The sequence below is a fragment of the Oryctolagus cuniculus genome, chromosome 13 (genome assembly GCF_964237555.1).
Source record: "Oryctolagus cuniculus chromosome 13, mOryCun1.1, whole genome shotgun sequence".
Lineage (NCBI taxonomy): Eukaryota > Metazoa > Chordata > Mammalia > Lagomorpha > Leporidae > Oryctolagus > Oryctolagus cuniculus.
Window position 1 is genome coordinate 29,260,166 of NC_091444.1, and position 24,169 is coordinate 29,284,334.

Here is a 24,169-nt window from a genome sequence, read left to right on the forward strand (position 1 = left end):
GGTGGAACACAGCCAGTGATTCATCTGTTTGCATTAATAGATTCCAGCAATGGTACCGCAGGCAGAGAGAGCCTGGTTGCCACTGCACTTAGCAAGCACATGAGCTTAAAAATAAACTTTGACAATGTAGATCTCTTTGTCCTTTCAGGAATGGAAAACACTATGTACTTCAAAGCATACTAAGCTTGATTGGAAAATGTAGTTGGAATATTGTTTCTGTGGCAATTGGGAGGGTCTTTAGACTGCTCACAGCACATGGATGCTTCATGTGTAAATAGTACTTGAGCCACAAACTAGTGAGAATAAATGACACTGGCAACTTTGATAGGAAGAAACTTCTGGAACAACTGGGATATAGTTTCTCGTTCTAATTAAGGAATTTGTTCCTAAACTAAGCTGCAAAAACAGAGGATTTGAGGAGCACATTTCACTTGCATGCAGCAGCGTTTGTTCATTTTGAGTGGTTTTGGACAGGAAATCGATCTACAGGGTAACATTCACACAGAAAAGGAAACAGTATGGGACAATGGCTTGTTAGTGCAAGTGACTCTGTTTTGGAAATTACGGACAAGAAACCTTGGAGGAAGAGCAGCATTAAAGATCAAAAGCATGATGACTCCTGATGAAAACATCACCAAATGATGAACCCACGAGCAAAAAGGAATTTCTACTGTAAGTATCTTTACAATAATCAGGTATCTTACTTGTCTTCAAAATTTCTAGATTATGCTGAGTAGATTTCCAAGCAAGTATTTGATGCAGAGAGTCTTCATTATACACAAGTCTATAATTAAACTCATTGGGTGGTTCCAACAGAGGGTTAGTTACTGGATTTTTTTCCATGACCTTGCAGCACTGAAATAAATTGCACGTTAATTTGGGAATGTTTTATATGATAGGCATGTTGTATCAGGTTTTTATTATTTGATGTACTACTTTTGGCAGTACAAAATTCATCAACACAAGGATCTATAAATTCCATTGCGATTGGGTTCTGGTAATGTAAGCTGTGTTTACACTGGTTTTATGTTGTGGTTGATCCTGTAATCAATATACTTATACTCAGATTCACACGTTTATTTGTAATTTAGAGAGAATATTAGCTATCTCCTGGGTGAATTTTATTGTGTGGTCGGAAATACATAACTTAGAATATTGGCAATGGGGAACAAAGTGTTTAAATTACATTTTGAGAACTAAGATCTGGATTCTGTTTACATTTCCAGAGTTGTTTTGGTAAGTAGTTTTGTTTGAAAATGATTTAAGTACCTCTTAAGGAAAGGCTTCTTTCCTTATAGAAATATTGTCATTCCTTATAGGAATATGATCTTAGAAATGTTAGCTAAACTCATCAAAAGCATAACCCTATGTGAATGTTAAAAAATGCCAGTCCATTTTTAGTGCCTCACATATAGTTAGATACTTTGTGAATGTTGAATGAATGCTGATATTGGGCAATAGGACAAATATCATGATTGTACAGTGATCATTTTATATCACAATTTTACCTTTTGAATTTATCCATGAGTGTGATTGAATTCAACAGGGATTACATACTTTAGGATTCTTTGTATTACTTTATTTAATAAGGAATTTCATCAAAAATCAAATTTATAAAAGGTTGATATTTGTGGTTTTTCTTTTGAAATACAAGAGTTTGTTCAAATTATTGTTTATTTGAAATAGTGTCACAAAGTTTTTGGACTAATTCAGTATTTAAAATAGATTCCAGCTTGGAGTGTTCAGGTGCTAGCTGTGGCACTGGGAGTTGGAATTAGCAGGTTGGTAGTCCCCGCTGCTGCAGGTTGATATGTAGGCCAGAACATTGGCCAAGTATTCATATGGGAAGAACAGTTCTCAGGTATAGGGGGCATGAAAATAAGCTGAGAAGCAAGTGGATAAAAGGGCTCTCAGTGTCAAGTTGAGTGTTTTAGGAGTGAGCAACAGAAGAGGGGTGAGAGGTGAGGGAAAAGGAACTGAGCGGGAGTGATCTGGAGAGGCAGGGAGTCTCATCCCAGAGGCTGTCCCCTAGAACATGAGGCCAGACAACACTACACTCAACTCTCCTTAGATTCTAGGCCACTTGGTACAGTCACCTGTTACACTGCACATACGATCACCTGCTACTGGAAGTACGAAATGCGAGTGCTGTATATGTGACTTTATTGCCTCTTGATTAGAAGTAGTGGTCAAAACTACAGAAGCAGTAACTAAACAGCAGTTATCTTTTATGATAAAGTGCTTTTGGATATTCATGTATAACACCTGGATAAGCTTAAATTATATCACATGTAATATCATCTATAAAAATGGACAAGCTTAAATTATTCCTTTAAGAGTTCCATTCAGTTTCCTACTTAGAAGTGCACTTTACAGGTAATTTTTCCAGGCAGATCTACTGAAATGTGATTCCAATTAGAATAAGATACTCTATAGGAATTTCTTGAAAGTTCTTTTAGGAATTGGGGGATCCATTGATATCATCTGTATGAAAACTTTTCCAGGCTAAAAATCATCTGGATTTATGAGGCAGAATTCTGGGACCTCAATCAAGAAATTATGCAACTTTAGAGATAGCCTAAGGTTGATTTTCTTTTCTTCTCTTTCCTTTCCTTTCCTTTTCCTTCCTTCCTTCCTTCCTTCCTTCCTTCCTTCCTTCCTTCCTTCCTCCCTCCCTCCCTCCCTCCCTCCTTCCCTCCCTCCCTTCCTCCCTCCTTCCCTCCCTCCCTCCCTCCCTCCCTCCTTTCCTTCTTTCTTTCCTCCCTTCTCTCTTGCTCTCTTTTTTTCTAGAGAGAGAAGGCATTTGATTATAACTTTAAATCCAAATAAGTAATGCATGGTAGAATGATTATGATTTTGAGGTTTATTTTTAAAGGGAAACACAGGTTTATACCTCCCAGCGGGATAGGATCACAATGTAGTTATTGATAACAAAATGTAACTTGAATTTTTATGGCCTGTTATAATTGTTTCTAGTTAGCTATTTGACATAAAAGGGTATACAGCAGAGCTGCCCAGAGATTTATTGTCCAAGGAGTCAGGAGCCCCCAGCCTCTGGTGGTATGTTGTACAATAAGAGGATCAGCAAGGAGGCAAAAGGCAGTATTCTGAATCTGACAAATGTATATTGGAATTCCAGAACTCCATTTATGAACTTCGGGTCCTTGGGCAAATTACCTGAATATTAAGTCTCTGGTTCTCTGTATATAAGATGGGCTAATGAGTCTTTCTTCTTAGAATTGCTGTAAATATTAAATGAGATAAGCCATACCAACTTCCTGGCATTTAATAAATGTTTGACAAGATGGCGGGCTTTCGGGACCTAACTTTGAAGCTCTAGTAATTCTGGTTGTTTAAAGAAACCTAAAGTTCCTCAGTTTGCGAAATGCTATCCAAAGAGGCAACTTAACAAAAATATTTATTCTTCACCTAGTGAGATTCTATTCTTATAAGGAAACTGTAAAATTCAGCCTCAACAACTGCAGTAAAAGAATGAGCAAGGTCAGGGGCTTATGGGTGTTTGTCACAATAGTTAAGATAATTGGGGGCTGGCACCGTGGCTCACTAGGCTAATCTTCCGCCTTGTGGCACTGACACACCGGGTTCTAGTCCTGGTCGGGGCGCCAGATTCTGTCCCGGTTGCCCCTCTTCCAGGCCAGCTCTCTGCTGTGGCCAGGGAGTGCAGTGGAGGATGGCCCAAGTCCTTGGGCCCTGCACCCCATGGGAGACCAGGATAGCACCTGGCTCCTGCCATCGGATCAGCGTGGTGCGCCGGCCGCAGCGCGCCAGCCGTGGCGGCTATTGGAGGGTGAATCAACAGCAAAGGAAGACCTTTCTCTCTGTCTCTCTCTCTCACTGTTCACTGTGCCTGTCAAAAAAAAAAAAAAAAAAAAAAAGATAATTGGGATGCCTGTCTCCCATATTGGAGTGCCTGGTCCAGTCCTAGCTCTACTTCCTGCTAATGCACTCCCTTGGAGGCAGCAGATGATGGCTCCAGTGGCTGGGATCCTGCCACCTACATGGGAGACCAGGAGGAGTCCTGCCTCCTGGCTTCAGCCTGTCTCAGTCCTGACTGTTTAAGACAATCTAAATGTATAAGTTGAAAGTCATAAAGGAGTTTTGTTTTGTCTTGTTTTAGATTTTTCAATATGCTAGGCAGTCTGAATCAATTTGGCCATTCTACAGTTCCTAAAGATCAAGATAGTGAAAATATTGGATTGACCATAGCTAACTAATTTCACCTTTCATGTTTTCTGTATAACCTGTGTCTAATCATCTTAGGTAACCCACTTTAGCCAGTAACATCACTCTCAGCAGAAATAATTTTTTGAAGTCTAAAGGCTGAACATATTTATCTTCAAAATGTTTCCTATTACAACTTTCTTTGATGCCTATAAAAATCAAAATTTTATATGGGTAATGTTTTTGGGTGATTTAAATTATCGTGTCCATTTGTTCCAAGAACTTGAGCAAAGCACTTGGGCAGAATACCATATACTACTGCTTAAACTTCCTTAAGCACCTTTCACCCACACAGACACAGTATAAGGTACTGTTTGAGTACTAGTTATACCGTTAATTCACATAGTACAACACATTAAGGACAGAGATACTACATGGTGCGTAAGTGCACAGTGACTCCTGTTGTTGATTTAACAATTGACACTCTTGTTTATGACGTCAGTAATCACCTGAGGCTCATCTGTTCACATCTGTTCACACATCACAGATGCGAATTAATGATCTAGCTTTTAGATTTTCTATCTGGATGGATTTGGGAGAGTGTTAGTAATGGCTGTTAAAATGGCAAATATATATACCATTTTATTTTCAAAGCTATTCTACTTATACTCATTTTTCTTTACCTTTGAAGCAGAGAGGGCTGCCATATTCCCTCCATTTGCTGCATGGTGTGAATAACAAATCCAGAAATTAAGCAGACTCATCTAATGAGAAGTTTGTATGTGAAGGAAACTTTAGAGCTGTTAGTAATTTGTTTAATGGTATTATGATCATTGCTGATTTTTAAAAAAAAGATTTATTAAAAGAAAAAAGATTATTAAAAGAAAACAGAGTTACAGAGAGAGAGGGGGAGATGCATAGTGCTGGTTCACTCCCCAAATGGCTGCAGTGACCGAAGTTGGGCCAGGCCAAAGCCAGGAACCAGTCAGTCCATCTGGGTTTCCAATGTGGGTGGCAGGGGCACAAATACTCAGGCCATCTTCTGCTTTTCCAGCTATATTAGAAGGGAGCTGGATTGGAACTGGAGCATCTGGGACATGAACCGGCACTAATATGGGGTGCTGGCATTGCAGGTGGAAGCTTAACCTGCTGCATCCCAGAAATATAAGATTCGTCTGTTTCTCTTATGCTTTTTTTTATTTTAGAGATTTTATTTATTTGAAAGTAAGAGTTACACTGAGAGAGAAGGAGAGGCAGAGAGAGAGAGAAAGATCTTCCATCTGCTGGTTCACTCCCCAACTGACTGCAATGGCTGGAGCTGCGTCAATCTGAAGCCAGGAGCCAGGAGCTTCTTTCAGGGTCTCTCAATGTGGGTTCAGGGGCCCAAACACTTGGGCCATCTTCCACTGCTTTCCCAGGCACTTTAGCAGGAAGCTGAGTCAGAGTGGAGCAGCTGGGACTCAAACTGGCACCCATATGGGATGCTGGCACTGCAGGCTGCAGCTTCACCCACTATACCACAGCGCTGGCCCCTCTCTTATGCTTTAATAGGAGCCTTAAACCTGAGCACCATGAACACTTATCCTGTATTGTGCCATCCACAGAGATCCACTCAATCTTTCACAAAAAAGATAAAGTCTCATTGGATTCTGAATAGTTATTCTGGTATGTAAAAGAACTTGAGTGTCCAGAATTTTCTGTCTTTTCTACTGTTAGTATTTCCCAGACACTTAAAGAAAGTGAAGGTGTTCATATTCATTCAGGGATTTTGTTTTACAGTGGAGTCAAGGTCACACATATGCTCTTGGTTATTTTCCCTGGCTGCAGAGATGACGTGGATATGGACAAGTGCTCTATGTGCGTGCGTGTGTGTGCGTGTGTGCGCGCACACACGTGTGTGTGTGTGTATGTGTGTATCTCAAGTTAACAGTGATAACATCAGCCAAAAGTCTGGTCCACAGCTCCCCAGTGGTTGATGAACTGCCTCTTACAAGGTATGGATTCTGAGACTCAGGGCATAGATAACATCTATTGATTTCATCTGGTAATCAGATGTCATTCTGGATGAGACTGAAGATTTTAGGCAGCAGGAATCACAGCTTAGAGATTCAAGAGAGAAACAGAAAACTATAAAGCAATAGGGTCCAAATATCTCAGTCGAGTTAACCACTAGGTAATTTAGAAGTGAAGGGGGTTGCCTTTTCATATCAGTAGCTTTGCATATGTTTCTTCCATCTCATTCATAATTTTCATTTAAGAGTTAACATTACACATCCTGTGCAATAGTTGTTTTGGTGGCATTTTATGACAACATAGGCTTAAAGAGGAAATCTGTGAAAAGAGGGCTTTGAGCAATGAGACTGTGGAAAAAAAAAAAAACACCTAAATGAAAGACCTCTGTGAGTGAGATCCCAGTGGAAAGAACAGGCCATCAAAGAAGGAGGTATCTTTCTCTGAAGGGAGGAGAGAACTTCCACTTTGATTAGGGCCTTGTCTAAATAGTGTTGGAGTTGGTGAACTGAAGAGGCTTCCATAGCCTCAGCAGCTTATCACAAGAGCCTCAGGTGATTACTGACGTCATAAACAAGAGTGTCAATTGTTAAATCAACAACAGGAGTCACTGTGCACTTACGCACCATGTAGTATCTCTGTCCTTAATGTGTTGTACTATGTGAATTAACGGTATAACTAGTACTCAAACAGTACCTTATACTGTGTCTGTGTGGGTGAAAACTGTTGAAATCTTTACTTGGTATATACCAAGTTGATCTTCTGTATATAAAGATAATTAAAAATGAATTTTAATGAAGAATGGGATGGGAGAGGGAGTGGGAGATGGGATGGTTGGTGGGTGGGAGAGTGGTTATGGGGGGAAAACCACTATAATCCAGAAGTTGTACTTTCGAAATTTATATTTATTAAATAAAAGTTAAAAAAAAAGAGGGCTTTGATAGATTTTGAATTTCCTGGAATGACTCTTACAGAAGACCTTGTTCTGCATGTACATAGCTCCGCTGTAGTCTTATTATTCCTTTCTCTTGTGAGAGAAACAGATGAAATAGAGCACAACTAATAGAGGTGTGATTACAGGTAATTAAATAGCACGAGGCGTAAGTCGTTTGTTTCCATTACGCTGTTGTTGCTCTTTTGAAATCCTAAGTGAGAAGTCCAGGTGCATTGAACAGTCATATGTCAAAGCACCCAGTAACTCTGCAGCCCTTGATTTTGTAGTGTTCCATGTAGTGCAAGCCTCCAAGAGAGTTCTTTCTTCTTTTCCTTCATGTTTCCAAGGTTTGGTCTATAGAGAGAGTCTGCTCACAAAAGTCAGATTTTTGTAAGTATCTTTTAAATTGTTTCTAAATTTATACTAGAAAGCAGTCAATAATTTGTATGTACAGTTCTTTGACTTTGCAGGTGTAACATCTTGTAACCACCACCACACACACGACAGAGAACAGATTTTTCATCACAGAAATGTTCCCTCGTGTTACCCCTGTGTGGTCAAAACCTCTGCATCTACAGGGCCTTGGAAACTTACTTCTGTCTGTATAATTGTGCCTTTTTGAGGGTGTCACAAATGAAAGCATACAGTTTGCAACCTTTTGTGTCTGATTTCTTTCACCTCACAGAATGTATTTGCAATTTATCCCTGTTGTGGTTTTTAATAGTTCACTTCTTATTCCTGAGAAGTATTTTATGGTACCAGAGTTCGTGCATCCATTCACCAAAGGAGGGCATCCCAGTTGTTTACAGGTTCCTGGTGACTATGAACAATGCTGCTCTAAATATAAAGTGCTCTAATCCCAGGATTTTATGAGAACATGAGTTTTCTTTTTCTAGGCTAAATCAATAGCCAGGAGTGGAATTGTGAGTGCTATAGTAAATCTACATCTAAATTTGTAAGAAACTGCCAAAATATTTTTTTCAGAATAGCTTTACTATTTTTTATATCCAAAAGCAGCCTATCAAGGTTCTGGCTACTCTACATCCTCATTGGAACTTGATAATTTTTAGTCTTTTTATTTTTTAATTTGTTCTTGTTTTTGCTTATTAACCATTCTAATATATCATTTTGCATCTCATTAGGTTTTAAGATGTTGGGCATCTTTTCATGGGCTTATTTTGAGATCTGATTGTCTTCTTATATGAAATGTGTGTTCAAATCCTCTTCTCACTTTTATAGGATATTTGTTTTCTTATTGTTGGTTTTGCAAATTCTTTTTGCATGAAGGATATTGAACTTTGATGAATCCGTGATTTGCAGTTTTTTTCTATGGGTTGTGTTTTCATTCTCTCTCTTTTTTTTAAAATGAAAGATTTATTTATTTATTTGACAAGCAGAGTTACAGAGAGGGAGAAGGAGAGACAGAGAGAGGTCATTTGGTCTTCCATTTGCTGGTTCACTCCCCAAATGGGACTGCAATGGTTAGAGGAGATAGGCCAGACAAAAGCAAGGAGCCTGGAACTCTATCCTGGTCTCCTACATAGGTACTGGGGCCCAAGCACTTGGGCCATCCTCTGCTGCTTTCACAGGCACGTTGGCAGACAGCTGGATCAGAAGTGGAGCAGCTGGGCCTCAGACTAGCTCCCACCTGGGATGCCGGCATTGCAGGCGGTGGCTATACCCACTATGCCACAATATTAGCTCCTGTTTTCATTCTCTTAACCAACTTCTATAGAGAAAAACGTTTAGTTTTGGTGTAGTATGAATGATTGCTTTTTTTCTGTCTTATGGATCATATTCTTAGTGTCACATCTAAAATTCTTTTCTAATCCAATTTCATGAAATATTTCTAGTGTGAGTTCTTTTTTTTTTTTTTTTTACTTTTATGCTTTACATTTAGGTTCATGATTTATTTTAGGTTACCTTTTGTATAAGATGTGAGTCTGGGTCCGGGTATTTTTGTTTTTGCATATGAATATTCTCTTGTTTCAGCACCATTTGTTGAAAAGACAATCCACAGAGTTACCTTTGTATTTGTTCTAGAAATCAGTTGAGGGTCCGGCACTGTGGCATATTAGGCTAAACCTCTGCCTGTGGCACCAGCATCCCATATGGGCCCCAATTCTTGTCCTGGCTGCTCCTCTTCTGATCCATCTCTCTACTTATGGCCTGGGAAAGCAGTAGAAGATGGCCCAAATATTTGGGCCCTGCACTCACGTGGAGGACCCCAAAGAGCTCCTGCCCCTGGCTCCTGGCTCCTGGCCCCTGGCTATGAATCGGCTCACCTCTGGATGTTGCAGCCATTTGGGGAGTAGATCTGCAAATGGAGGACCTTTCCCTCTGTCTTTCCTTCTCTCTGTCTGTAACTCTGCCTCTCAAATAAATAAAATCCTAAAAAAATAAGTTGGCTATCGTTCTGTAGTTCTGTTTCCACAATATTTTGCCCTATTATTGAAAATATTTAAAAAAATTTTTTATTTGAAAGTGAAATAGACAGAGTTCTCATTCATTGGTTCACTCCCCAAATGGCTGCAAGTGTCAGGGCTTGATCAGACTGAAGCCAATCTCATTCCCCCACATGAGTGGCAGGGAGCCGAGGACTTGAGCCATAACCTGGTGCCCCCCAGGCTGTGCATTTGCAGGAAGCTGGGATTGTGAATTGAAGCCAGGACTGAAGCCCAAATATTCCAATGTGGGTTGTAGGCATCCCAACCTATGTCTTTTTTTTGTTTGTTTGTTTTTTTGTTTTTGTGAGGTATGTCTTTTTTTTTTTAACTTTTATTTAATGAATATAAATTTCCAAAGTACAGCTTATGGATTACAATGGCTTCCCCCCCATAACGTCCCTCCCACCCGCAACCCTCCCCTTTCCCACTCCCTCTCCCTTTCCATTCACATCAAGATTCGTTTTCGATTCACTTTATATACAGAAGATCAGTTTAGCATACATTAAGTAAAGATTTCAACAGTTTGCTCCCACACAGAAACATAAAGTGAAAAATAATACATGATTTTTTAAATGATGATAAAATCAGATCAGACCTATTGTCATGTTTAATCCCAGTGTGAGTCAAGTTGGAAATTGATAATTTCTTTTTTTTTTTTTTACAGAAGATCAGTTTAGTATACATTAAGTAAAGATTTCAACAGTTTGCACCCCCATAGAAAGACAAAGTGAAATATACTGTTTGAGTATTCGTTAGCATTAAATCTCAATGTACAGTACATTAAGGACAGAGATCCTACATGATGAGTAAGTGCACAGTGACTCCTGTTGTTGACTTAACAAACTGACACTCCTGTTTATGGCATCAGTAATCTCCCTATGCTCCAGTCATGAGTTTCCAAGGCTATGGAAGCCTTTTGAGTTTGACGACTCTTATCTTGTTTAGACAAGGTCATAGTCAAAGTGGAGGTTCTCTCCTCCCTTCAGAGAAAGGTACCTCCTTCTTTGAAGACCTGTTCTTTCCACTGGGATCTCACTCACAGAGTACTTTCATTTAGGTGTTTGTTTTTTTTTTTTTTTTTTTTTTTTTTTTTTTTTTTTTTTTTTTTTTTTGCCAGAGTGTCTTGGCTTTGCATGCCTGAAATACTCTTATGGGCTTTTCAGCCAGATGCACGTGCCTTAAGGGCTGATTCTGAGGCCAGAGTGTTGTTTAGGACATCTGTCCTTCTATAAGTCTGCTGAGTCACACTTCCCATGTTGGATCACTCTCCCCTTTATTTATTCTATCGGTTAGTATTAGCAGGTACTAGACTTGTTTATGTGCTCCCTTTGACTCTTAGTCCTTTCATTATGATCAATTGTGAACTGAAATTGATCACTTGGACTAGCGAGATGGCATTGGTACATGCCACCTTGATGGGATTGAATTGGAGCCCCCTGGTATGTTTCTAACTCTACCATTTGGGGCAAGTCAGCTTGAGCATGTCCCAAATTGTACATCTCTTCCCTCTCTTATTCCCACTCTTATGTTTAACAGGGATCACATTTCAGTTAAATTTCAACACTTAAGAATAACTGTGTATTAATTATAGAATTAAAAATATTAAGTAGAACAGACAAAAAAAAACTACTAAGAGGGATAATGTATTAAGTTGTTCATTAACAGTCAGGGCTATGCTGATTAACTCACCGTTTCTCATAGTGTCCATTTCACTTCAACAGGTTTCCTTTTTGGTGTTCAGTCAGTTGTCACCGATCAGGGAGAACATATGGTATTTGTCCCTTTGGGACTGGCTTATTTCACTCAGCATGATGTGTTCCAGATTCCTCTATTTTGTTGCAAATGACTGGATTTCATTGTTTATTACTGTGGTATAGTATTCTAAAGAGTACATATCCCATAATTTCTTTATCCAGTCTACCATTGATGGGCATTTAGGTTGGTTCCAGGTCTTGGCTATTGTGAATTGAGCTGCAATAAACATTAATGTGCAGTCAGCTTTTGTGTTTGCCAATTTAAATTCCTTTGGGTAAATTCCAAGGAGTGGGATAGCTGGTAGGGTTGTCTCAGGTTGTCTCAGGTTTCTGAGGAATCTCCAGACTGACTTCCATAGTGGCTTGACCAGTTTGCATTCCCACCAACAGTGGGTTAGTGTCCCTTTTTCCCCACATCCTCGACAGCATCTATTGTTCGTAGATTTCTGTATGTGTGCCATTCTAACCGGGGTGAGGTGAAACCTCATTGTGGTTTTGATTTGCATTTCCCTGATTGCTAGTGATCTTGAACATTTTTTCATGTGCCTGTTGGCCATTTGGATTTCCTCTTTTGAAAAATGTCTATTGAGGTCCTTGGCCCATCTCTTAATTGGGTTGTTTGTTTTGATGTTGTGGAGTTTCTTGATCTCTTTGTAGATTCTGGTTATCAACCCTTTATCTGTTGCATAGTTTGCAAATATATTTTCCCATTCTGTTAGTTGCCTCTTCACTCTCCTGACTGTTTCTTTTGAAGTACAGAAACTTCTTAATTTGATGCAATCCCAATAGTTGATTTTGGCTTTGACTGCCTGTGCCTCCCGGGTCTTTTCCAGAAACTCTTTGCCTGTGCCAATATCTTGAAGGTTTTCTCCAATGCTCTCTAATAACTTGATGGTGTCAGGTCGTAGACTTAGGTCTTTAATCCATGTTGAGTGGATTTTTGTGTAAGGTGTAAGGTGTAAGGTGTAAGGTAGGGGTCTTGCTTCATGCTTCTGCATGTGGAAATCCAATTTTCCCAACACCATTTATTGAATAGACTGTCCTTGCTCCAGGAATTGGTTTTAGATCCTTGATCAAATATAACCCAACCTGTGTCTTAACCACTATGCCAAGTGCTTACACCCTCTCCTATTAGTTTATGTGTGTATACTTTCAGTAATACCATATCATATTGATTAATATAGCTTTAAAACAAGTTATAAAATCAGGTAGTGCAAGTATGCTAAATTGTTCTTTTTTGTCAAAATTTAAGAGTCATTTACCTTCCTATACAAATTTTAGAATCAGATTCACACTACTTACAAAAAATTCTGTTGAAATTTTGAACTGAATAACTGTTAAATCATCATTATTAGGGAGACTTGACATCTTAACAATACTAAGCCTTCCAATATACTTCCTTAACTCTTCTTTGATTTCTTTTTTCAGTGTCTTTGTGGATTTGTTCATACAGCTTTTGCAGATTTTTTTTGTTAGATTTATATCTAGGTATTTCATTTTTTGGAGCATTTATAAATAACATATTAAAAATTCTGTTTCCAATTTTCATTGCTAGTATGTAAATACATGTTGTATATTGACATGTGCCTTGCAAATTTGCAAAGCTTTTTTCTTAGTCCTATAATCTTTTTTGTGAAATTATTTTTACACAGATTATGCTGTCCCTGAATAGATATTTGTATGGTTTCCTTTCCAATCTGTGCCTTTTAGTTTCATTTACTTCCCAAATTGCACTGGTCAGTGCTTTTAGTACATGTTGAACAGGAGTAATGAGAGCAAACATCATTGCCTTGTTCCTAATCTTGGTGGGAGAGGATTTAATTTTAATCATTAAAGATGATATTAGCTATAGTCTTTTTGTTTCATTGGTTTTGGTGGTTTTTTTGTAGATACACTTTATCAGCTCAAATAAATTCCCCTCTATTCTTAGCTTGCCAGAGGTTTCTTTGCTCATTTGTTATGGAAGGATTTCAGTGTTTTCCAAATACCTTTTCTGTATCCATTGATCTGATCATGTGTTCTTTTTATCCTATAATCAGTTCATATAATAAATTCAATTGATTTAATTTTGATAGTTGAACCAGCCTTGCATTTCCAGTGGTAACTCCAATTAACTGTGAGCCATTTTTCTTTTCAGTATATTGTTAGATTAAATTTGCTAATGTTTTGAGAACTTTTACATACATGTGCATGAGAACAATCGATCTGTAGTTTATTCTTGTACTGCCTTTTTGTTGCTCCATGTAAGGGTAATGCTAGTCTCAAAATGTCAAAAATTCTCCTTTTCAAGACTTTCAGAAAGTACTGATGACAATAAAATGCTTTATTTAAATTAGTGGAGAAACTACTGATCAGATGTGGAACAATAGTATTTCCTCTTACAGGGTGGAATGGAAACAAGATGGAAGATTATCATAATCAAGAGAATATATGGGAAATAAAAATGAGTGGAACACATAATTGCTAAAATTAAATTAACCAGTTTTAAAAATTGGTTATTTAGTGTGATCATCCAAATATTGTATGATTTAGGAAACCGCATCCAGCCAGGAGCGTCACTTGTTCCTACCTCCCTATTAGGAGGTTTTGCTTAAACAGGAGTTTGTTCATCTGGAGAATTTTCCATGAGCCAGTAAGAATGTGTTTATTTGGTGTAAGAATAAAATATGCGCCTATGGTAGATTTTAGCTTCTTTTACCCAGACACAATGTGAGAAGTCAGAATAGCATATTACAGTGGTTATGAACGTGAACTTTGTTGTTAAGAGTGCCTGGTTTGAACTTGAGAGTTGGGTGGCCTTATGTAGGTCTCTGAACTTCTCACTGAAAATGCTAAGCATAACTAGTTTACTGTTCCATTGCAATCTCTCTCTTATTTCTAGTGTCTCAGTCATGAATTCTCTATTTTCTGGGGCCTGAGTCTCTGGAATGTCCTTTTGATATTGGATGTCTTTGTGGCATGTTATGAAATTACAGGGGGAAAAAAAGAACTCAGTTGTAAATATCACATTTCCTGATTTTAAAACCTACTACAAAGTTATTGGTCTATGTGTTCATTTTTATACCAGTAACATACTATTTTGAAGTGGTGAAATGAAGAAAAGTGAAAAATAATAATAGTATTTTAATGTTTGATCATGATATTGGAGAAATAGGAAGAAACAGAGAGAGAGAGGGAGAGAGAGAGAGAGAGGAAAGTTTATACTTTAGTTGGAAGACAATGTAGCTCAATTTTTATGTTGGTAGGAGGGATGTAGAAAGAGAAAAAGATCAAATGGCTAGGGCAGAAATGGGGTAATGCGAGGATTGAGCTTGTGGGCACAAAGAGATGATGAAGTCTAGCTTTCGGAAATAAATGGCCTAAAACAATGCTGCCTGTGGAGAGCAGTAGAAGGAAGGATTTAACTCCTGGTAGAATCAGACTTGTGCATATACTGGGAGTGGAGTTCTTGCCCTAGAATGACATGTCTACATGCTAAATTGAGCTCTTAGGACTCAAGAGATACAGCTATGAAAATAATTTGATTTTCATCTTCTCTCTATTTTTAGAAATGCTCAGTGAGGTTGATCCTTCCCTGCTGATTCTCATTCAAACAGATCCCACTCTTTCTTAGGTAATAAATATGCCAGGGATCCCACAACAGAAGAAATGAGTTTGGTTACCTGCTATACAGAAGGGAAGGTCCTTTCAGATAGGACAAAGAGCAAGAAAAGCAAAATATTGGAAGTAGTTACTTTCATTAGCACACTGTGTTTTTCCTTGATAGAACATAGGATAATTATGTAAATTTATTTATAGTATTTATTTTTGTTTATTTGATATCTCCATCAAGTATGCTAGGGATTTAAAAAAATACCAGTTCTACATGAGAAAAAGCAGAGAAGAGCAGGGGGGTCATCTGATGGTTCTGCAAACAGCATAACGCATAACAGTTACAGTAATTACAGGAAAGCACAACAGGTTAATTGCAAAGCTATGGCCATTTGGGGAGTGAAGAGCGGATGGAAGATGATTTTTCTCCCTCTTCTCTGTTACTCTGCCTTTCAAACAAATAAATAAATCTTGTTTTTTTTTTTTTTTTTTTTTTTTTTTTTTTTAAGCACCAGCTGAAACTGGATGGGGTTTTGCCTGATCCAGTGGAAGTTAAGTGCAAGGGGTTGAAGGTAAATTGTGGAGGGGCTGAAATACTTTAGGCCTAGTGGGGAGCTCTCTTCCAAAACTAGCTGACTCTTACATTTGCATTTTGACATACTTCTTTTGGAAGATAAAGCTCTTCATTCATTTATTTATCCAGTGAATACCCATAATGAGCCTGAAACATGTTGCTACCTATAGATTGACAATTATACAAACATTAAGAGAAGAGAAAATAATTTATACTGTCTACATGCTCTGTTAATGTATATATAGTATAACTATTAAAAGTGGGATATTGAAGGTAGCATATACCAAACAGTAATTTTAGATGTCCTCCATAGTCATACCGTTAGTAATATTAACACTATTATTTTTAGATTATTCTGCAACTAATATGAATAAAGCAAGCAGTAATTATGGTATACCCTACCATCCCCTGTGACCTTGAGAACCAGGAATCTTGATAGGGGAAAAAAATCAGAAATTCAGATGAGATATAGGTGAGGCTAAATAACAGCATGTTTAGTGCTGAATTTGAATGGGAAACAATTGTGCTAACTCATGAGGTGTTTTATATACATAGGACTGTGGTTTGAATGTGTCACCCATTGGAAATGCAGCAGTGCTGGTGGCGGGGGTGGGAGAGAAGCTACTGAGAGGCGATTAAACCACAAGGCTCTGCCCTCACGAAAGAATTAGTGCCTACATCATGTTGAGTCCCTTTGTTGCCATGTTTGCTCATCTGCCTTTGCCCATGGGATGAACAAGAAGGCCTTAGCCAAATGCTGGTCCCGCAGTCGCCTTCTTCCTAGTTCCTAACACTGTGAGGACATTCATTTCTGCTCTTCATAATTTACCAAGTATATTGATTTCTGTTATACCAACACAAAACAAAGTAGAATACATACATACATATTGTATTTGTGTATAATACATAATTTGCATATAAGCATAAATATGGTATTATATAACACGTATGATACAGATGTAGATATATTTCCCAGCTGTGTTGCTCTCACCCCCCTTGTAGCAATGAGAATCTTTAGTTCCACAATTGTGCTTTTGGTTGTGATTGAGAGTCTTTAGAATGGAAATTTTGGTTCTGTCACTTTTCCACCAAAAATAGCCAAGATATCTTTGAGAAATGCGTATGTCCACATGTGTATTAAGAAACATAGAAGATGAACCTGAACCTCTTACATAGTAAAGATGCTCTCAAGACTAAGGAGGCTATGTCATTGGTTCATAACTATGGAATCAATTTTAAAAAGCTACTGCTAGCTAAAAGTGGCACAATCTGAGCAGGATAATCATTGCAACAAACTGAAATCCATCAAGCACTTAAATACATAAGCCCATAATGATAAGACAAATAATTACCCAGAGGTTCAGAGAAGATCTTATTAAAAGCAACAAATGGAAATTGAAAGGTGCACGGGAGGGAGCCAGGAAAGATGATGGGGAGTGTGCATGGGCACAGCTGGAGGATGTAAGAGCTCAGTCCGTGTCACTCAGGGTCATGTAGTCAAGCAACAACTTCGGTCTTTCAATTCTAAGTACAGTGGCAACTTCTTAAAATGTTTCATGCAGGGAAGGGACACGACCAGACTCACGTTTTTGGAAGATCACTCTGGTTACTACACAGCCAATTGATTGGGGGAAGTCAAGAGCAGAACCAGAGAGGGTGAGCTGGGGGACACTGCAGGTAAGAGATGAAGACGGCAGGGCTTAGGAAACACCTGTGTAATGCAACTCTATCTCCCCCGGTGGGAGAATCTAACTTTAGTGTATGTGCCGCTGAAGCCAGCACGGCAGGGAGAATCTAAGAAAGACTCCTTCATTTCTGGAGAAGCTGTGTAGTCTGCTTTGTCCTGAATATCTGATAAGGTGAGCTATCTTGCCCTTATCCATTGCTATCATTAACTGGGCATGGCATCCTTTATTCCAATGGGAACTAGTTTCCCTGTAGTTTTGTACATTTATGGCAAAAGTTAGGAGGCCCTTTTCATGGAATATTTATCTAGTAAAATAATATCACTTTTCTTTTAAAGTATTCTAAACAGATCAAATTACTGACTTTTAAAAAGATTTATTTATTTATTTATTTGAAATTCAGAGTGACAGAGAGAGTTGAGGGGCATGGAGAGAGAGGAGACAGACAGACAGATAGACTTTTCATCCTATGGTTCACTCCCCATGAGGCTGCAATGGCCAGGCCTGGGCCAGGCTGAAGTCAGGACTGGAACTCTATAAGGGGCTCCCATGTAGGTGCAGGGTCCCAAGTACTTGGGCCATTTTCTGCTGCTTTCCCAGGTGCATCGACAGGGAGCTGGATCAGAAATAGATCAGCCAGGACCCAAACCATGGCCCATGTGGGAATGCTGCCACAGCAGGTGGTGGCTTGACCCACTGTACCACAGCATGGGCCCTGAAATTACTTTTACCTTTTCTGAAACAAAAGATAGACCTTCCCCCAAAATAAGTTGCAATAGAGACATTGTGTATAAAAAAGGCGGCGGGGTGGGGGAGAATCTATTTCTCCCCTTGAGAAACACTCATGAACAAGGCTGCTATTCAGCAGAGATGTGCAGTAGGACCACGTTGGTTGGTTGTGGCTGGTGCTCAATAGTTGCAGCATCCATTCTGCTTGTTTATTGTTCTTACTGATGTTTGTTCCATATTGAAATTCCACTCTGCTCATGAATATTAAAATCACATTTCCAGTTCTCATTTGGGACACATTTCAGTTAATTCACTTTGCCTATGGCTGAAATTAGAGGGTGAGGCTGGGCACATTCAGACTCACCACATGCAATTCTTTCTGGTGGGCAAGGTGAAAAGGGAAGGGGAGATTGTTCATGAGATTCACCGTAGACCTCTCATAGTCTGCCTCTCCTTGCGTCCTCTGTTTTTCAGTGTGTTTCATTATTATCCATGGAGAACACTCCAGCTGCTTTGTATCTCTGACATCTTTTCTTTGATAGATACACACAAAAAGTGAATGATAAGAGTGAAATTGACATCTATGATTTGATTATTGTTTATAGCCCTTGGATATATTCCTTTGGAGCAGTGGTCTTTCTATTTTTTACTTGTTAAACATTATGTTTAGTGTAATATTAGGCCTGTGATTATAAGTAAATTGAAACATGTTATCACAACAATTAAAAGAAAAAAGAAGTTAGGAAGGAGGAGAGGGAGGGAAGTATTATTATGTTCTTAAAATTGTATATTTGAAATACACGAAAACTGTTCTCTTTATATACATGCATATAAATTATGATTTTTAAAAAAGAGACCACATTATTTTTACCATATTCTGTTTAGAACAAATGAAAGGTCAGGGGAACTGAGTCATCAGAGAGGCATTGAGTGAAGTTCGTAACATTAACTACCTTTTTTACATGAGTGTGCATGTTCTTTCATTTCTGACAACTTCATAAGTATGGTGTTTTGGATATTTTCAATGAGAGCCTTTGTCCTGTGAACTCTGATAATGATGTTTGGGAAAAAAAATCTACTGAATAAATGTGTCAATCTTGGAATTATTATTCATAATCAAAGAAAAAGCCTGACTGTAACGACATTTAGACTGCTTTTCTTAAATGGCTTGCCACTTGGTTAAGTGATAACACTTAATTTCTTCTAAGGCTCATCCACCATCTCAGAAGCCAAAATCAAAAATGGGAAACCAAAAATAGTTTCAGCATCTTTAATCTTTAAATTTCAATGGCTTTCCAATGTGTTTTTTGATGGATGGAACTCATTGAAATGTGTGAATTCTAAAAAAACAAACAAAAAAAAAACTTGCTTTATAGTTTGGGCTGTTTTTCTATCATATACTTTGAAACAACTGCCTGTAAAAAACAATTTACTATTAAAAGGTCATATGTGGGATATCACCTTGTAATTTTCTTTTTAAAATCTCCTGGTCTTTGGACTGGCATTGTTGCATAGCAAGTTCGAGTCCCAGCTGCTGCACTTCTGACCCAGCTAATGGCCTGGGAAAGCAGCAGAAGATGGCCCACATGGACCCCTGCCACCAATGTGGAAGACCTAGAAGATGCCCTTGGCTCCTGGCTCCTGGCTTCATTCTGGCCCAGCCCTGGGCATTGTGGCCATCTTGGGAGTGAACCAGAGGATGGAAAATGTCTGTCTGTCTGTCTCTCTCTGTCTTTCCTTTTCTTTCTGTAACTCTGACTTCCAAATAATAAATGATTCATAAAGAAAAAATCCACAAAACTCCCGGTCTGCATAACTCAAATTTTCTAGGATAATCAAACACATATCAGTAAGTGATGGGAAGACTTTATCATCTCAAAAATTCTAAGTGAACCCAAATTTTAAAAAAAATCATTGTGAATTTTCATTGATAGACAATAATTGGACGTTGGATATTAAAGATATATTTTATAGTAACTTTCATCTATCTTTGAACAGTAAAAATTATGCTTAAGGTAGTTATGTGAAATGATTATTATTCTCAGCTTATAAACTCAGATGCTTAAGAGATATGATTCGATTTTTCTTAATGAACTTAAATTTCATTTCAAGTTTCTAATTTTCCACCCAGAGAAAATTTAGTCTTGGTCAATGTGATGGTTAATAGATGTGTTTAGTTGGCTGGATTAAGGGATACCCAGAAAACTGATAAGGCATTGTTTCTAGGTTTGTCTGTGAGGTTGTCTTTAGAAGAAGTTGGCATTTCAGTCAGCCAACTGAGTAAGGAAAATTCTCCCTTGCTTATTGTAGGTATATACCATCCAATCCAGTGAGGGCCTGGATAAAATATAAATTTAGAGGAAAGTCAGATTTTCTTTCTCTTCTGGAGTTGGGACAATCATCTTCTTCTGCCTTTCAACATCAGAACTATAGGGTCCCCAGGCCTTTGGAGTTACTGAATTACACCACATGTTTCCTTACAGGTGCCATAATGGTGCTTCTTCCTCTCCATGAGTGGCTGGGCCAGTTACCATCATAGTCCATGTCTATGGGTTAATTGCTCAATCTATGTTATTGATTTCATTTCTGGAGAAACCTGATTAATTCATCAGTTTATTCCATTTTTTAAATGACTTTTCTGTGCCAATTTAAGATCTTCCCAATTCCCAGGTTTGCTTCTAAATTTGGGGATTTTTCAAAGATCTGAGTTCTTGGTATAGAGATTTGGTGGCATTTGCTGTGACATTGTGGTCATTAAATCATCAACATGTATGGCTGTGCTTTCCTTAGTCTATGCATTGGGTCTCAAGTTTTGTGTGGCAATTTCTGAGCCCCTCTCATGAGATGAGAAAAACATGCAACTTTTCTCTTGTGCCATTCTGGACCCACAGGGGATTTTCCAATGTTTTCTCAGCCCCGTTATGTCTGGATACTTTATGTGGCCACAGCAATTCAATGCTACCGTGCCAAGCAGAGCGTAGCCTATTTTAAAGAAATGTACTTTCAAAACACAGGTGCACTAAAAATATTACTTGAAATTACAAAAAAAAAAAAAAAAAAAGAAGAAGAAGAAGAAGAAGAAAAAATACACTCTCTTACCCAGCTTTGTTGAAGCAAGTTCCAGATCATAGTCGCCTTTGGGTCCTCTCGACGCCCCCAGACCCATCTGGGGATATGTAGTCTTCTTCTTGCCTAACTTGACCTAGAGCTGAGGTAAGATTTAGGGCTCCTTTCCAAAGATTTAAGAACAGCTACTCTCCCTTCTCCCCGAGTCTTCTCTGCTTCTCTAGCCCAGATGACCTATCTTTTCTAAAATGGAAAAGAAATGAAGAAAACCCTGGATTTCACATTGATCACTATTCCATCCAATTTAACCTTTATATAAGGTTTTGGCTTTTTAAGCTCCAAAATTAGTGATTTGCTTCTTTCTCTTCTGGAAGCTGTGAGCCTGTAAGTGGCTGTATCAGTAGAGTCGCATGAATGAAAAAGGATCCTAGAAACAAAGAGAAACTGCAGTTATACAATGTCCAGGTTTGGGTAGGAGGGCTGATAGCATGTGGATTTCTACATCCTACAGATTTTCAGTTGAAGGAGGTGGCTCTGAAATGTGATCCATAATTAATGGTGTTATTGCTGCTGTGAAAAAGTGTGTAAATCCCTTCCAGAAAACTTCTCATATTTCAGGAACTTTCTTGAAGGCTTAATTTTGTTGTTGTTGTTGTGTATATTTTTCAAGTATGGCTAGATAAAGTAGGAAACTTGAGAAATGGGCTCTTTGGGCTCTGGCCAGCCCTCTACTACAAAGACATCTTCCTGCGTACCCTTATTGACAAACAGAACCTGCTGTATTATCCAGCTGTGCAGGAGTGAGTGAGCCAGTTCAGTGACCCTGTAATGAATAACCTTTTGAAATCTGCCCTCTGGTTGTAAATGTGTCACTGCAATAGCATTTTATAGTTTGAATTGAGTGACACTGAAGCATTTAGAGTAAGGAACGAGCTGAGAGCATTTTATATCAAATGGCTGCACAACAATTGTAATCAATAGTGGAGTGCTCTAGTTAGTGAGCATGGACATGCTAGCAACAAACATAGTTGGCATCTGAGGTTATAAAGCCCATCAACCAGCCAATGTCTTCTAATAAACACCAAATTCCCACATTTGTTTTGACATTGATTTTCACCAACAATGAGAAGGATGCAGAACACTTGCAAAGTTTTTAAAAATAATTTTTGTTTGCAAAGCAATTTTTCCATTGAGGAAATCTGAATGAGAAGTGGCTCGAAGTTATGTTGATGTAGTTACAGAGGTTTTCTCAGATATCTGCCTAAATTTTACATTATGCTGTTTTTTTTTCTCTCATTTGCTACATCGAGTTCTTTTGATATGTCTGTCATTAGGACAGAAAAGAGCAGAAGGACCCAATCTGCATCCCCAGCTCTGTGGATTTTCCTATTTAGTACCAGGAATACCCAGCTGGGTCCAGAAGTGAAGCTGCTGCCCAGAAATGGGCAGGAGAAAGGACCAATAGCCCCTGTGTGGATGGGAGCTTTTATTTTGTTTTGGGAAGAGTAGAGGTGGCACGAGCATCCTAGGGCAGGCAAAGGGAGCCCTGCCCCGAGACCCTGTAGACTCACTACAGTTACCAGATATCTGTGGAAAAGAGGGGACGAAAGGTGTATGGACTAAAACAACCTTTGCACGGATCCAGTATTTGATCAAGGACTTCTTCATAGGAGCCAAAGAGAAGACAGGATCGGGTATTGTTATTGGATCCAAGTCAGCCTCTCATAGCTCTAGTATATAAGTTTAAGAGGTCCAGTCTTGCAGGAGCCCACTCCACTTGTGCAGTCAACAATACGAGGAGTCTTCAAAAATTCCATGGAAAGTTCACATTATGAAAAGAAACTACACGTGGCTCTTACTGTTTTTTGCACTGTAATAAACTTCTTTGAATTTCATTGAAGTACTATCTTGTGCTTCTAATAATGGCATTTGAAGCTACATAAAAATCAGTTGATAACATTGCTTTCACACACACACACACACACACACATCACAAACACTTGTGGTAACCCAAGTTCCTGAGTCAATATGCTTAAAGATGCATTGAAGTTTTCTACCCTGGGTTTTTTCTCATGTTATTCCTCTCATTTTTCAAAATCTTACCCATATACTAAATGCTATTTCCTTCGTAAAACATTCATATCTGAAATTCCCACTGAGCAAATGTTGCTTAAATACCAAAGAGACCTAAATGAGAAAGACAAAAAACTCAGCAGTTTATTCATTTTATGTTCTATGTTAAAAGACTGTCTTGCTGTTTGTCAATCATGTTTTCAATGATTCATGAAAACAAAACTAATTTGCTCCACCATCGTCTTGATGTCCATGCCCACATACCAGAGCTAACAAGCTAAACTCTGTAGACTAAATTTCTACATCTCCTTGCTCAAACAAATATCTGTCGCTACAGAAGGTTATAAAATCACATTGCACAAGTTACATTGCAACTTGTGTATTTAGCTTAGTGATATGTGTTGGGCATAAATTGGTTATCAACCAATGTCTGGTGGTTGTGGACCAAGGTATCACAATGAGTGTGTTCAAATCCGGGACCTGGAGCTAAATAATTGTGTAACTTTGGGAAATTTGCCAGACCTCTTGATTTTCCCATTTAGTATATGATGATAATAATAGTTTGGACCCCACTGAGTTTTGGTGAAAGTTAAATAAATGAATACAGGTAAAGAGTTTAGAAAAGCACACTTAATACCAAATGTGGTTACATTTGGCTTGTACAGGTAAAATGACGCGCAGATAAACATGAATTTTACAGTTATGTGAGATTATCATAATATTTTCTTTCCTTTTTTGTTTCTGCAGTTGTCATCTACTCTGGATCCCCTCTCTCCTGTATTTGCTTCTCTTCCCCCAAGCACTTTAAACTGATAAAAGCGTTCGTGAGAATCAATCCTGTAACTAGTGTAGACTTACATGAAGGGGTTTCCAAAAGCTCATGGACAAATAGAATTAAAAATCAAGTGAATTTCTCATGAATATTTCTAAGTCTCCTCATATATATTCTTCCATACTGTTCTCAAAAATTACTTAAATTACCTATATCTGTACAAATATATATAATATACATATATGCATACATGTTTATATAAATGATTTTTGAGTTTGCACCAACATAAACTTACCTTTCAATTCTATTTTCCTCTAACTTTTTGAAGTTCACTGATGTACACACATATGTG

General features: G+C 38.3%; 1 protein-coding gene across 1 annotated transcript in view; it reads left to right on the top strand.

The window, feature by feature from the left end:
• The first annotated feature begins 218 nt into the window (after positions 1-218).
• KCNK2 (potassium two pore domain channel subfamily K member 2) overlaps positions 219-24,169 on the top strand; it is a 220,850-nt gene continuing 196,899 nt past the window's right edge. Inside the window, exon 1 of the mRNA XM_008268429.4 lies at positions 219-672. Within this exon, the coding sequence (XP_008266651.1) occupies positions 639-672 (34 nt within the window). The 5' untranslated portion in view covers positions 219-638. The remainder of the gene's footprint in view (positions 673-24,169) is intronic.